Source organism: Glycine max, chromosome 7 (genome assembly GCF_000004515.6).
Source record: "Glycine max cultivar Williams 82 chromosome 7, Glycine_max_v4.0, whole genome shotgun sequence".
In the NCBI taxonomy this organism is placed as follows: Eukaryota; Viridiplantae; Streptophyta; class Magnoliopsida; order Fabales; family Fabaceae; genus Glycine; species Glycine max.
In genome coordinates, this window is record NC_038243.2 from 44,109,796 (window position 1) to 44,124,917 (window position 15,122).

A 15,122-nucleotide genomic window follows, 5' to 3' on the forward strand; every position below is an offset into this window, starting at 1 on the left:
GGACTTCTAAAAGAAAAACTTTCAATATTTCATTTTGAATTATATATTTTTATCTTTATTTTTTAGTTAATATTCTTTGTCTTTTATCTCAATCCCTAAATTAAATTTTTAAGAAAAAATGTCAATATTTAACGTAACTTATAATAACTATAAAAAAAATGTGTTTAGAAAGAAAGCAAGTACTGCTTGGAATTAAAATAACTCAAAATCAAGACAAGTTAAACTTACGGACTGCATGCAGTTTTTTTCTTCGCATATATAGATTGCATATTATTTATGTACTTGTAATCCAAAACCATAATTATTTATACTTTATATGAATAAAAAAGGTAATAGTGTACAAGAATTTAATTTTAAATGATCGGAAAATATATTTTTCTGACAAGCTAAAAAAAGATTAAATTAAGAATATCTATTTGAGGGAACCCATCCAATTGTATATTGTAATTTACAATCGAAAAACAAATTATCATAAAATTGTAGTAATGCTTGTAGAAATTTATAATGAACATATTTCTAAGATAAGCTCATCCAGTCTTTGCAGGATTAAAACTACTATTCAAAGGATCCGGCCCTTACAAATAATTAATTTCTTGTATGACAAATTATAAAATGCCAAATTAACTCATTGATTCTTATTGAAGTGTGTAGTTCAATTTATTTTAATAAAAATAATATTCCTTACTTAAAATAAAAATCTCCAAAGTTGTTCCCAGATAAGCATTAAACTAGAGAAATTAACTGCTGAATTACAAAAACATTAAAAGACTCAATTCCAATTTAAAGTGCAAAATGTGAAGACTTGCAAGTTGCAATAATTAGCATCAGAGACATCTTTTAATGTGTAAATATCAATAATTAGCATTTGAGACATCTTTTACTGTGTAAATATCGTTACTAATCAGAGTAACATACTTATTATTATATGAATGCCTTGCATTTAGACACAATACATATACTTTAAGAGCACACAAGCACCAAAACGTTATTTTTTAGAGCATTGGGTGGGAGAGATCCATGGGAAAGGGATTGCCCAGAACATTTTCCATGTAGTAGTGTGGATGGCTTGGATCCACCACCACAAATTGCATGTCCTCTGAAGGCTTCCAGTGCCTCTTCCTTTGATTGATAAACCAGTTGTTAATTTGCTTCTGATCCAGGCCTGTTGACTCTGCAAGAGCCAGCTTCTGAGATTCCTGTTAATGCATAAATTAATTAAGCATGTAGAATCTTGTAAATTATTCCCCTAAAAACAGCCATAACATGTTTCATATATACCGAAAAATAATTGTTGTCAGTTACCAAAGAAAAGAGAGACAGTTTTCCGTATCTCGTTACAATATTTTAAGTAAAACACAAGATAAAAGAGAAAGAATGAAGAAGTTAAATGCAGTAGAAAATAAAAGTGTGCAGTTAATTTTATAGTAGTTAAAGGGTAAAATAGATAATTAAAATATAGATAAAGGGGTGGTAAAAAACCATCAATTATGACAAGTAGAGAGTAAGATCAATTATTAGGTCCAGTACTCCAGTTGAAAGGTAAAGACTTCTAAATCATTATTGTTATAGATTAATATATCACATATGGAAAATAAATTCATAAAATTAACTAGGCAAATATATAGGGTAAAGGAGCACGTTATAGATGCAACATACAGATGGGTAAGGCCATTTGTAGTGTCTGCTCCACCATTCAAGTAATTGTTGCCTTGCTTCTTTGGGCAGCTTGCCCTTTTTTCTCTTCTTGGTGAATTCCTGTTTCAAACTGCCTAGGTATCCACGGTACTTGCGTAAGAGTTGACCTTTCAGTTCTTGGTCCTCTGCCTGCGGATCTATTATGTTGGTCTGAACATCAACATCTTCAGATGGCCCATTCCTATCAATAGCTTCATTACACGCTGATGATCAAATGAATCAACTATGGTAAGAACCAGAAGTCACTCATAAACTATATTGTAATATATCACAAATTTGAAAACAATGAACAAGGTTTAGATTGCCTAGGAAGGAAAAGGTTTTATTCAAAATAATTCGATTTGTATGTATCTCCTAGAAAGTTAAAGGTAGGCCATGAACGTATAAATTCCAATAACAAAAAAATATAAAATGCAACTCTTTGATAAATGCAAGGGCAAATATGCCAGTTCAGAGTGAGCCGAAGAACACTAGAAATAAAGCATTGGAGAAATTACTCTTCCTCCTTCACATTATTCTCCATAAAAAAAATTATTACTAGAGTTATTAATGAATGTAGATGTCAAAATTCTCCATCGCAAGCGATTCTATATCACTACTAAAAACTTAATGAAGTTAGGCTAGCATATATGTTTATATACCAACCACTACCTCGTACACCGGTTTAGGGCGCTTTTTATTGCACTAGGGTGTACCATAAGTTAATGTATGACTAAAAGTATAACTTTACATTAATTAGGAAACAACGAACGAAGAACCAAAGTGAGAATTTAAATTGATGCAATCAAAATTAATCCATTGTTCCTACACAACCTTATTCTTAATAAACACAGTGCCTCCATCTAGACCTTGAGACAGTAGACACCACCATTTTCTTCATATATAGTAGTACCAAATACAGTTAGAGAAGAGACCTATGCTCTTTAAATGTGAATGTGTGTACTTCACCAATATAACTTGCCTAAGGTTACTTTGTCAATCATATTAACCCTAGTCAAGCCAAAAGTAAGATTGATTTTTAGAAGAAACGACACTCATCAGGGCCTTGTAGATACAGCGAAAAGGGGGTACAAATTGATTTACTTTAAAAAGTTCATAATTAAAGCAAAAACTACACAGCACATTTATCTAAAATCAAACGCAAGACATTGCCATTAGCCATGGAAGAATTAAAACCATCAAGAAATTAATAGCAACAACAAAAGTAGTAGTAATAATAATAATAATAATAATAATAAATGAATTCTATTGAAAAAGTTTAATAGTTAAATAACTAGAATAAAAAAATGTCAAAGGTTCCTCTATCCAGATTAAACCGATTAATTGAAACGTGATGAACTACTAAAATAACTGGGGGTCCAAGAACATATGAAGATCTGTTCCTTTACATCAACAGAAACACATGCGCTACTTTTGGCTCATACATAATTGGGTCGATGTTCGAGAAAGCTTGGTTATAATCATATCCAAGACAGTATACAAAAGTTTCCTACTATTATTCATTGTAGTCATCAACGCTCTAGCAGCAATTTTTTGACATATATTGATGGTTGTCACATTCAATTGCTAATTTCAATCAGCAATATTAGCACCATGTACATGTAAAAATGGCAGGTAGCCATTCATTTCCAGTTATAGACACACAAATAGGTAGTACCATAATGTCAAAGACACAATTTTAGTAAGTATGGCAATATGCACTGCACCTGCGGACACAAACACATGTAAAATAATGACAGTACGCATGGATACACTAATTCTGAAACTAACAAGGCAACCCAACAAAAACCCATGAATTTATCAGTATATAGAAAGTTTGTTTAGCAAAATCACACGTTGATATATATACATTAAATTGATGGTGAATAAATAAAACTCATTTTTGTTTGATAAGATGCGTGTTCATATGCATCCATAAGGACCATAAATTTCATATAGTATTTTATGTTTTCGAACATTGTTTGGTAAATATCTCCTGCAACTGCCTCAAAGGACCTCTTTTAAGCAACTCGTTTGACTGCACTGAGCATTTGACATTTCCAACTGGACAAAATTACCAACTACCTCGCAATTAACACTCTTGACTCTTGAGCGCTAGATTAATGAAACCCTAGACTCTCCACTAAACCCCAATTTACATTCCAGCTGCCAGTCCCTCTATCGTTGGATTCAATTTAAGCATAATTTTTCTTTACCCTCAGATGCAACATCAAGCGACAGAGGGGTAGAGTAGGGTTAAAAACAAATAGGGAAATGCATAGATAAGTTATTTGGTAAAGACTTGTATTTGCCAAAAAGAAACCCTGAAATTATGTCAATATCATCAGGGCAAGCAGGAACCACAGAATTTATAAGATGCCAACAAAAGTTTATTCAATGCACTCACACCAATAAGGAGTGTTATACTCCTACAGATTAGTACCACCCCATCCACATTTTAACAGGAAAAAACACGTTTTGAGAACCAAGAAGATATGTTCATACCCATGCTATTCTTTCAAACCTTCTTAAACAACGAAAAGACAGACTAGACAAATAAACACCATTCATAATTCATAATGAAACAAAAAGACTGCACTCTAAGAAAAACATATTAACCGTTTTAAAAAAAGAAAAAAAGGCGGATGAAGCACCCGGTTAAATTTTTACAAATTCCACAGAACCTACTACATCCTTGAAAACACAGACATGCATGGATATTCAATTAATTGACCCGGTATCAAATAGGCAAATACCAAACAAGAAACATTTAAAGAATAAAAAGTGTAATAAAAGAAAGTTGGAGAAGAAAGAGGTCATGAATCACCAGTAGTGTCCAAAGAAGAAGAAATAGTGAGAGATTTGAACTGGCACTCGATCCTCTGAAGAAAGAGCATGGCTTCCTTGAAGGGTTTGGAGAGCTCTTGCTCGTACTTGATCAGCATCTCACAGTAAGCCTCCATGAACTGATCCAGCGCTGGATCCTCGCCTATGCTGGCTGTTCCACCTGCCATTATCACTGCAGCAGATGCACATGCTTCTTCTAACCTTCCCACCACTTCAGGCGGAGCCCCAACCTGCTAGGTACGTCCATCAACTAAATAAATAGCCAAACTAGCCATCTTTTGTCATGTTTGTTCTTCGAAAGGGTTTTTACTTCTACTTCTACTTCAACTTTTTTTTTTCTTCTTTTAAGATATAATAATAATAGTAGTAGTAGTTTGCACAAGTAACAAGTATGAATGAATGACTTCTTTTAAATAAAATATGAAGAAATTACTTCACATGTCACAACTCAGATCCAGTTGAATAAATTAATTAAGCATCGTTTTCAATCACTGGTTGTCTATATTAATCTACTTTTCACCTGAGTGGGGAACGTTGGGTCAATGGATGTGATGAGCTAAGATTAAGCTCTTTTTTTTTTTCCTTTCCCTCACCTTTTGACAATTGACGTAGGCTGCCAAGAGACGGTGATAGTGAGGATGGGCCATGATCTTGGCCTTGACAGCTGAAGAAGGGGAAGAGGAGCTTCCATCGTTGTTGTTGTTGGGGATCTCCATGAAATACCCTAACTCAGTGGCGTTGGAGTTGTGGTTATTGCGGTTCGGGTGGTGATTATTATTAGTACAAGGCATGGGAAGGAAGAGAGTGTTTGTGTGTTCATTAGGATTGGGATTATTAAGAATAGGATGATTTAATGGATGATGACCAACATGATGAGAAGTCACTAAAGGCATCATCATCATTGGACAAACCCCACTACTACTTGTATTCTCTCCAAAACCCATCCCTTTAGAAGAAATTACACCCTCCATTGCCTCCTCACCCATCCACACTCTTGTCCGTTTTCCCTAGCTATTATATCCTACACCACACTAGTTCAAAATTTGAAGACAAAAACCCTCCTTTCTGTTTTTCCTCACTTTCTACTTTTCTGTTTAGCTCTGAAGATGAGTTACTTCAGGGCACCCCCGGATTTTATGCTACAAGTTGCAGGCCTTTTTTACATAAAAAATCCAAAACAGTGATCTAGTGCTGTAGTTGTGTGTCTGTTACATGAAGTGGAAGAGGGTTTTTTTTCCCACTGTAACTTCCCTGACAAAGTCTGCACAAATTTCCTTGGAAAAACGGGTGTTTAGTCTCTTAAAACTTACTACCACCCACTAGAGCATTCACTAGTGAGAGGAAAAAAGAAGATGCACGCACGCATAAATAATCTATAACTTGGGTTGTTGAAATAGAAAGAAGAAAGCAGAAAGGAGGGAGGAGAGAGTGGTGGATGCTGATGTAAATGGTTTGAGGGAATGGTGCAAACAAAGGCTGGGTTTACCTTCCCAATGAAACTCTCCCCCTCGTTTCCTGCAATGCGCCACTGGCAAACAAAAGCAGGAGAGAGAGAAAGAGAGAGAGAGGAACGATCAAATCGAGGGTGAGCCAACAAGTAAATACTACTGACGATGATAGGTGATGGAATAGAGGAAGAGGTAGATAACACGGAATCACCCTTCACCTTTGTCCTTTTCTTTACCACTTCAAACTACTATTACCACAGTCATTTTAATTAATTATTTTTAATATACTACTATCTAACCATGTAACAAAACCAAGATATAATGGATTAATGGAGTAGTAGCTTTTATTAATTCTTTGCTTTGTCCATATATAATTGAGATTGAGAAGATGTGTGATGTTGAGTGGGCATGATTATGCATGCTTGCCTTTCTGTGAGTTACAATTCAGTGGCTGTCTATAGCATAGCATAGCATCTAATCTGAGATTATTCAGTATAGTATAGTATAGAAAAAAGAGCGTCTGCAGTTAAGTAAATAAAGCTGGTAAAGTTAGTGGGACAGTCCGAATGTCTCTTCCTCTCTCTCTGTACGTAATAATTCTCTCTCTAGTCTCCTAGCATTATAGGTTATGTCCCTCAGGCTTATTCATTCATAATACCAAATAAAGACGTATATGGCACCGTGGCCAAATCAGCTCCATCAGCTTCTGCTTCTGGTTTTGTTCGCACTGTTGCTCCCCGTTTTAATTGCCCCAACCCCACTTGCTCATCCATCCTTTTTTTCCATTGTAGCAAGTGCGTATACGAATTATGAATAATTATATTTATAACATTTTTTATCTTTTCCTTTCCTAATTATATTAGTTATTGCATTATTTGCATATATTTTATGGATAAAAAATATTTTTATCCTTAATCTTTTTTTAATTGATCTTTATTTAACTTTATTTTTTTGTTTGGCTTTTGTACTTGTGGCCATGTTTTTCTTTTAAATGACAACATAACAGTTAATTTTTAATTATATAAAAAATTTCGAGGTAGCTTGCTTGGCAAAATCATTTAAAATGTGTTTGATTATTTTTGGAGGCTAAAATTGTTAAAAATTACTTTCTTAAATTCCTAATTGTGAGTCCCTCGCTTTTAATTTAAATATTTTTTATCTATTTTTTTTAACTAAATCACCTTTTTTTCCTTTTTATTTTTTATTATTTTTATCTTTTTCTTTTCTTTTCACATATTCTTTTGCATTTTCCTCTTTTCTTTTCTCACAACCAAACCATAAATTAATCCCCAACTTCAAGCCACACTTCAATTCTTCTATCTTCTCTGGCAGAATGGATCTTACCCTAGAGGAGCTTCAATTTCTGAACATCCCTGACATTCTACGAGAATCAATCTCGTTTCCTAAGAGGTCTCTAAAGACATTTTATCTCATCACTCTAACTCTAATCTACCCTGGTTTGCGATTCTAGCTCACTCCCTCCTCACACATCCTCTCATATTGCAACAATCCCTAAAAATTGTATAATCACGTACATGTCATGGCCCGACAACAACACCCTTGTGCGAATGATGCTGATTTCGTGTTACAAAATCGAGCCACTGGTGATTTTGCATTGTAAAAACACTGCTGGAAAAATCACCCTCACAAAATGTGACTGCCACATCATCTTTAAAGTTGCTCTTGACCGTAACAACTAAAACCATCATCAAAAAATACTTTAAGAGTAAGAACAGTCAAATAAAAGTTTATTAAAAATAAAATTTGTCTACTTAGTTTTACCCTTTCCACTTTTTTTTTAACTATACTCAAATCCAACTAAAATGTAAAAGACGATTATATTTCCCCCCAGATTACAAATATTATTCTAATTTGTTCATTTTACAAAAAAGAATTTATTTATATTTATTTGTTTAATTTAAAAAACACTAAATATTATTATTTAATTATATTGTCATCAAAATAATATTATATAAATATCAAATTATAAAAAGGTGACATTAAAAAATCACAAATAATTTTAATATACATAAAAACATTAAGAGGGAACGTTTTTTTTTTTTTATAAATGTATATCCTTCCCTCTCTTTCCATTTTGATAATTTTCTTATGTTACAAACAAAGTGTGTTATGACAGAAAGAGTGGCTACCCTAAACTCTCTTCATTTTCTTCTATAAATTCATACTTATACAATTTTAGAAAAAGTGTTTTTTACGTGGTATTTTATATAAGATTTTTTGTGTAATTAAATTCTTTTTATGAGTGAGATTCTTGCATTTATAGGAATTTTTTTAAAATATGTTTGAATATTATTTAACTTACTTATAAGTTTAATCATCTTCAGTTACAATAGAAAGGTATTGTTCTCACTTATGAAGGTGAAAAAGGTCTTATGTTCATTTATTAATTTACAAATTATTCAAACAATATTTTATATCAAAATATTTTTATTCCATCTATTAAATAAATAAAAGTTGTATTCTCATATCACTTTCTTAAAAATGTTAACAATATGTCACCATATTTTATTTTGAGATAGCTCATAATTGGTTCTTAAATGTGATACTTCGGATAACTTTCATCTCTGAATGTTATTTAGTCTCCAAATTGTTAAATATCTTCATTTTTTAGTTCTTTCGTCAACTGCAGCAGAGAGAGATTATGAGAAAATTAAAGGTTGATAGATAAAATAAAAAGTAAAGATATTTAACAATTTAGAAGAGAGATTATGTGAAAAATGTTGATAGATGAACTAATTAAAAGTAAAGATATTTAACAATTTAGATATTAAATTGCGCAAATGAAATATTATGAGACAAAAGTTACGCAAAATATACACATACACACACAAATAAAGATAAAATATAAGAAAATAAAAAGTATTAATATTAGAGTATGCAATAGTATATAAGGATATCCACACTTTAACTAAACAAAAATATATCAATATGTTAATTACATAAAAAAAATTGTCCGAGATTTTTAGCCACTCCAAATTTTTTTTATTCAAATTCTGCCACTGGATTGGATATAGAACACTCAGGATGTCATTTGGCGGTATATTATATAATTTTAATGTTATGATTGCAAAATTGTAGACAATGTTTAGGGTCCTTCATAATCACACAGTTCAACTCCGGATTTTTTTTTTTAAAGTTTAACTTAAATTTATCTCATCTGAATTTTTGACGAAATTATTTATATGAATCTTAATTTAACTCCACTACTAGAACATCTTTAAAAGAAAGTGTTGAATTTATATATGTTAAAACTAAGCACCAGTTCTTGACGAGTTTCAGTATTAGAGGAGGAGAAGGCAGCTTTCACGTGTAATAAGAACCATTCTTTTACAAGAAGGGGTTCTTAAACACTAACGAAATAACTAATATAGCTACGTACTGTAACAACGAGAGTAGTATCAACAACAAATTAAGAAGGAAAATAACAATTCACAGAGTCCACCCTCTGCTGTCCCTGGCGTCTGATTTTTTCTTGAAAAGATGATCCCTGTGATCCTCGAGCACCAGTCCTCTGTTGGAATCCACTTCCTAACTTGCATCTTTCAATTTTGTTTCAATATTTTTTTTATATAAATACTTATAAGAGAAAAAGTAAAAATACAAAAAAATCATTAGGTTTTCTAAAGAATTGGTTTTAATTTATGAGTAAAGTTTTTGTTTTTATTTTATTTCTTCTCTTTGTAAATACTGATGACAAAACTTATTCAAACAACATCCTCGTATACCTCCTCCACGTCTCCACTGCCTGCAAGACTAGAGCAAGCTTGCAAAGCTGAAAGGACAAAGGTACGTGGGTGAAGAAACGTGGAAAAAGGATTGCTTGAACATCTGTGAAAGCACTGCATGAAAAAAGAATGGAAACCAACGGTCATAAATGATAAAATAGATCCAAAAAACTGTTTTTTTTTTTCTTATAAATATTCTCTTCCGATGGGACTTTTGTTCAAAACATTATTGAATACGAAATTGAATTAAACTCTTTTTTTCTAACAAAGATTCACACCTTAATTTATTGAGTTAGGAGGGACTAACCCTTATTGCTATACCCAAGCTCCCATAATACGAAATAAATCATTTTTGTAATAGAGAATTAAATAGCTCAATTTTTTAATGTTAAAAATAAAATAGTGTGGATATACCTATGCTTTTTTACCGTTAAAAATGTTTTATATTTTAACTATATATTATCTTTTTTTAAAATAATTTATTGATTTTAAAATAAAATATAAATGAGTTTCTTTTTTGACTAAAAAATATAAATGAGTTAATATCTAAGTTAAACAAAAAAAATATATAAAAAAGTATATTGTTAAAATTCTTAAAATTGATGGGTATAATTTTATCCACAAAAAGGAAATCAAATAACTTGAATTTAGTTTACCATTAGATATTTATGCTCACGAGTTAACCTAAGTTTTTGACAGTATAAAAATTCTGACATTATATATCCATAAGAATGAAGAAGCTTTGATCTTAACCAACCAGTAGGTAGAAGTATTGTCTTTCACGATAAATATGTTAAAAGACACTTGTCATGACTAAAACCTAAACAATTAAATTCTTTTAATCAAAAGCTTATTCACCAAACGAAGGTGATGAACATCATCTAAAATGAGAAACCAAGTGTTTTTTCAATTTTTTATATCATGTTATTTATATGAAATATTTATTAATTTTATCGATGATTAACTAATATCTATTAGAAAATTTAATTGAACATTTTTTATGAGATTTTTATCTTTTAATTACGTTTTTTTATTTATAAAATTTAAACTTAAAATCTTACTTAACAAAATTGATTTCGATATCAGTCGCATCAACGGTGACGCTTTTGCAATTTGATTCACAAGTGTCCAAGTTTCTATAACCAAAGCTCTAAACTAGAGTAAGAACTTGATATATGGATAGAAACTATATATGTATTGAGATTAGTTGTGATACCAGAATTTTATATAATTTTTTTATATTCAGCTAAATAAGTCGAGTGAAATTCAACTTGTTTCCCTTCATTTATTTGCTCTTTATCTAAATCTTTATATACTTTCTACTCATTTTCTATTTATTGTTTTTTATCCCACTTCTTTCTCTCTCTTTTTTTTCCTCATGTACAGACAAAGTTTAGTTACAGTTACATTAAATACAAGGTCTAGGGCCAAAAATAGTTTCTAAGATTTTTGGCAGCTTCCCATTTTGCGCGTGTTCCATGTTTTATGGCTTTATTTATTCTGCGTGGTATTAATCTTATTTGTCACTATATCGTCTTTTGTAAGAGCTGCCCAAGATGTAATTATTAATGGTTCCTACTTCCTATCCCAGCTATATATATGCATGTCTTTTTGTCATCCATGATGAAACTTTTGCAAACGAATAGACAAGGAAAAAAGCAGACAAGTTTTCAAGAGAAAACATGGATAAACACAAATAATGGAAGGAAATTAACAGGAAAAAAAACAACAGAAATATCAATTAGGACAAACAAGGCCTGAATAAGGTAACTTGGAGCGGATTTAATTTTATTTATTTTCATATTACATTAACATACAGTTACCTTGTTCGCGCACAATGTTATTATTGATTTACTAAATGTAAAGATAGAAAGTAGTTTTCCTCGCTCTACATAATGTGTCATTCATGCATCGTGTCCATTTACGTAATACGGACCTTGCAGGCTATTTCAATTTTCAAGAGATAAGTTTGTTCATTCTGTAAATCTTGTTTAGCAGCTATAATCTTATACATTACACTTTGTATATTACGTTTAACAGCATTTATATTTATTTATTTACACACATGTAATTTGATCCCACACTGATATTAAATGTTTTTTTTAGATAGTAACATTAAATGTTATATTCATTAAATATAAATTAACTTAAAAAATACTATTAAATATTTTATTTATTAAATATCAGGTAACTATTATATACCTTAATTTGAATACGTCTTTAATCATCTTAACTAAACAGGTTCATCCATAATTAAGGGATAAAATTATGTTATTTTACTTTTTGATTTTTCTTATCTTGTTAAATAATATTATATTTGGTTTTATATATAAAAAATATGATACAAATCATCAAAATTAAGAAAATTATTATTCGTATTTAATATTATCATAAATTTAAATTTTATTTTAAAAGTACTATTAAATTTAAATATTATAAGTGATAATTTCATTTAATGTTAAAACTCACATTCCAATAAATAAGTATTTAATAAATAAATTTAAAAAAGACTATAAAAAATATTTAATTCTAAATAAATTTAAAAATAATTATTATTATCTATAATTAGGACAAATAAAAAATATCATTTAGTGTGGAATGTCTTATCAACAATATCATAATATCTTGACCCGCAACAATTCCATCTATATAATACGGGAGCAACCTCGAAGTTATGAATAGATATGCTAATCCCTTAAGCATTGGAACGTCTTAACATATATACTCTTCATAGACTTATAAGTATCAAACAAGACGATCTAAACATCTTGACTCACAAAGATTTAAGTCATTAGCAATAACATTTGTTTAAGATGTTAACAATTTTATTTAATTAATTATTAATTTTGCACTCTTGTTAAATAAAGAAATACATATATACCACTTTCATGACTTCGTAATTTTTTACAAGTTTGTTAATTTTATCCATAAGTTTTCTTTTTATAACTTTCTACTTTTTAATAATTCTTATAGTAGTAACTTTTATTGAAAAATTATATAGTCACGTAAAAAAATATGATAATTTTGCAAATAAAAACGATAAATTAAAATAAAAAATTACAACATGATTGAGGAAATATAGTATTGTCTTTAATTAATAGAATGTCAAATTGATTTTTTTATTTAACAGCTAAAGCTTTTAAATCTTAAAAATGGGCATTCATAAGGTTGGTTTGGCATTGGTTTGTTAGTTATTATATTGAGGCATAGTATGACTTGGAAAAGTTGGGATTCAGGGCTGAAGGAGGAATGAGAGTACTGCTACTGCTACATGTGGGAAGACGCCAAGACGGGAGGGAGATAGTACGCGAATGAGTAATTGCCAAAAGTTTTATTTTATTTGTTTTCTTAAATTTATTTTCTTTATTTTCTCACTTTACGTCACGTCTATCAACAGTTTCATGATTAACATCAAATAAAATAATTTAAAATAATAAAAAGATGCGACGAAAATTATGCCTGGAGAAAAATACGATAGATTAGATGATATATATATATATATATAAAAGAGTAATAGAGAAAAAATAATGAATGTCAGTTAAATGTTTATACTGATAGGATATATAAATAGAATTACTCATGTCATGGTAAGGGGACACAAGTGGATAAAAATAATTGTGCTTTAGACCCTTATAGTAATTCTGAGTTATTAAGCTTTTGTTAGTCTCCCTAACCGGCCAATGTTATCCAATCCAATAGGATTGAATGTGCCATCTCTTTCTAACATTTTCTTTTACTCAAAAGACACTCTTATAATGTCTTAGACACTTACTAGTTCTATATATTCAACACTTGTTTTACCAAAACTCATTGTGATACTTATATAAATCGTCTATCAACGAAAGATTATCAAGCGGAATCCAACCCAAAACTCGTCGTCTTCTAACTCAACACATGCAAACATTATGTGTAAGTCTAACTATTGATACGATTTTTATTCAAAATTTAAATAACAGACAAAATGTTCACGAAAAAATGAGTTCACACTTTGATTAGATTAGGATCTGGCCCTTGACGTCGTCAAGGGATGTAAATGGTAAAATAGTTATCCTTCCCGCCAAAAGGAATAGAATATTTACAGATTTACAAAACTTAATTCCTTTTGGGCAAATTAAATCAATGATGATTGCACAGTAGTATATTTATTGGACAGCCTAAAGATGGCTATTAGCACTGTTATTCCGAATATTTTATGGGGCTTTAAGAAGGCAAACAACCTTTATAGGTGGTGTTATCTGTATATAAGTGTGGCCATTCAAAGAAATTGTTGAATTTGACATCAATCCCGAAGATTTGGCCATTTATTTGCTTAATATTTTAATACTACTATCCCAAAGTTATCATTAATATTTTACTTTTATGCTGATAGACATAATGGGCTTTTCCACTTTGTAGACCGATTATTATGATTTGATTAAGGAGTCAAATCTATATTCAAATCACAATAAAGTTGTGCCACAGGGGAAGAGATTATGGCATGTTGGGTATTGTTCATAGCATGCTGGGCTGCTATGCCAAATATACGTGGTTTCAGCCCTTTTATTTGAGATATTTTTCTGCATTGTTCAGCCGCTAATACTTTACGATATGTATTTTCATTTGAAAAGGTTTCATATACAGATTTTATTAAAAAATTCCATTCGTTAATCAGTCAATTAGAGAAAGATAAGGGGATAGTTTTATCAGATCCATATAGGGTAAGTTAAGTACACAAAAAAGTGAAAAACTTGGGAATGGCAGGTTCAAATCAAAACTTAATGTGCGCCACATAATTAGATTCTCGACCAATGGGAACGATCAAATTAATATTAATTAATCACATAAACTCACTTAGGAGGACACCTTACTAATAGAAGAATAAATTAGCAGTACAAGTAGTGGTGGGTCCAAGCTTCCCTTTGCCGTTGCAACATTATCTGTGTGCCTCACAAGACAAAGGGGAAGCCCCCACATGTTAGTACTTGGTACTCTCCACCAAGGTGAGTCATCTTGTTAAAGTTAATTAAAATTTCACTCGGCAAGTCAGATGGCACCTTATTACTAGTGACAAGTTGGTGCGAGACATAATTGATGTTTCTTCACTGGTCCTTGGTTCACAATTTTCCAACATAAAGTAAAACTAAAATCTTGCTTTCTCATAAGCATATTTAGCTTTTCCTTAATGGAAGGGCACCACTCGTTGATCCTTTTGAGTCTTTTTTCTCCAAGATATTTTTGGGAGTTAAGATAAGGATAGTGGTTATCAGATGTTGTTCTACAGTACGACAATGTTTTAGTTTGTTCCACGTTGAGCAAAGCTCAAGTGTGTTTGGTTTTTTTGTTGGGAAGGAATTTTAAGTACATAATTTTAAGTTGAGAATTTATGTTAACGGAAAACCGTACAAGTACGCGTTCATGTGTTAAGTTG

At 30.9% G+C, this 15,122-nt stretch overlaps 1 protein-coding gene across 1 annotated transcript; it reads right to left on the reverse strand.

Moving 5' to 3' along the window:
• Nucleotides 1–992: 992 nt before the first annotated feature.
• Nucleotides 993–5,507, reverse strand: LOC100127401 (KNT1). The gene is given in 4 exon segments (NM_001250423.1): nucleotides 993–1,196; nucleotides 1,657–1,898; nucleotides 4,502–4,751; nucleotides 5,115–5,507. Coding segments are annotated over 4 exon segments (1,089 nt in total).
• Between the last annotated feature and the right edge of the window lie 9,615 nt (nucleotides 5,508–15,122).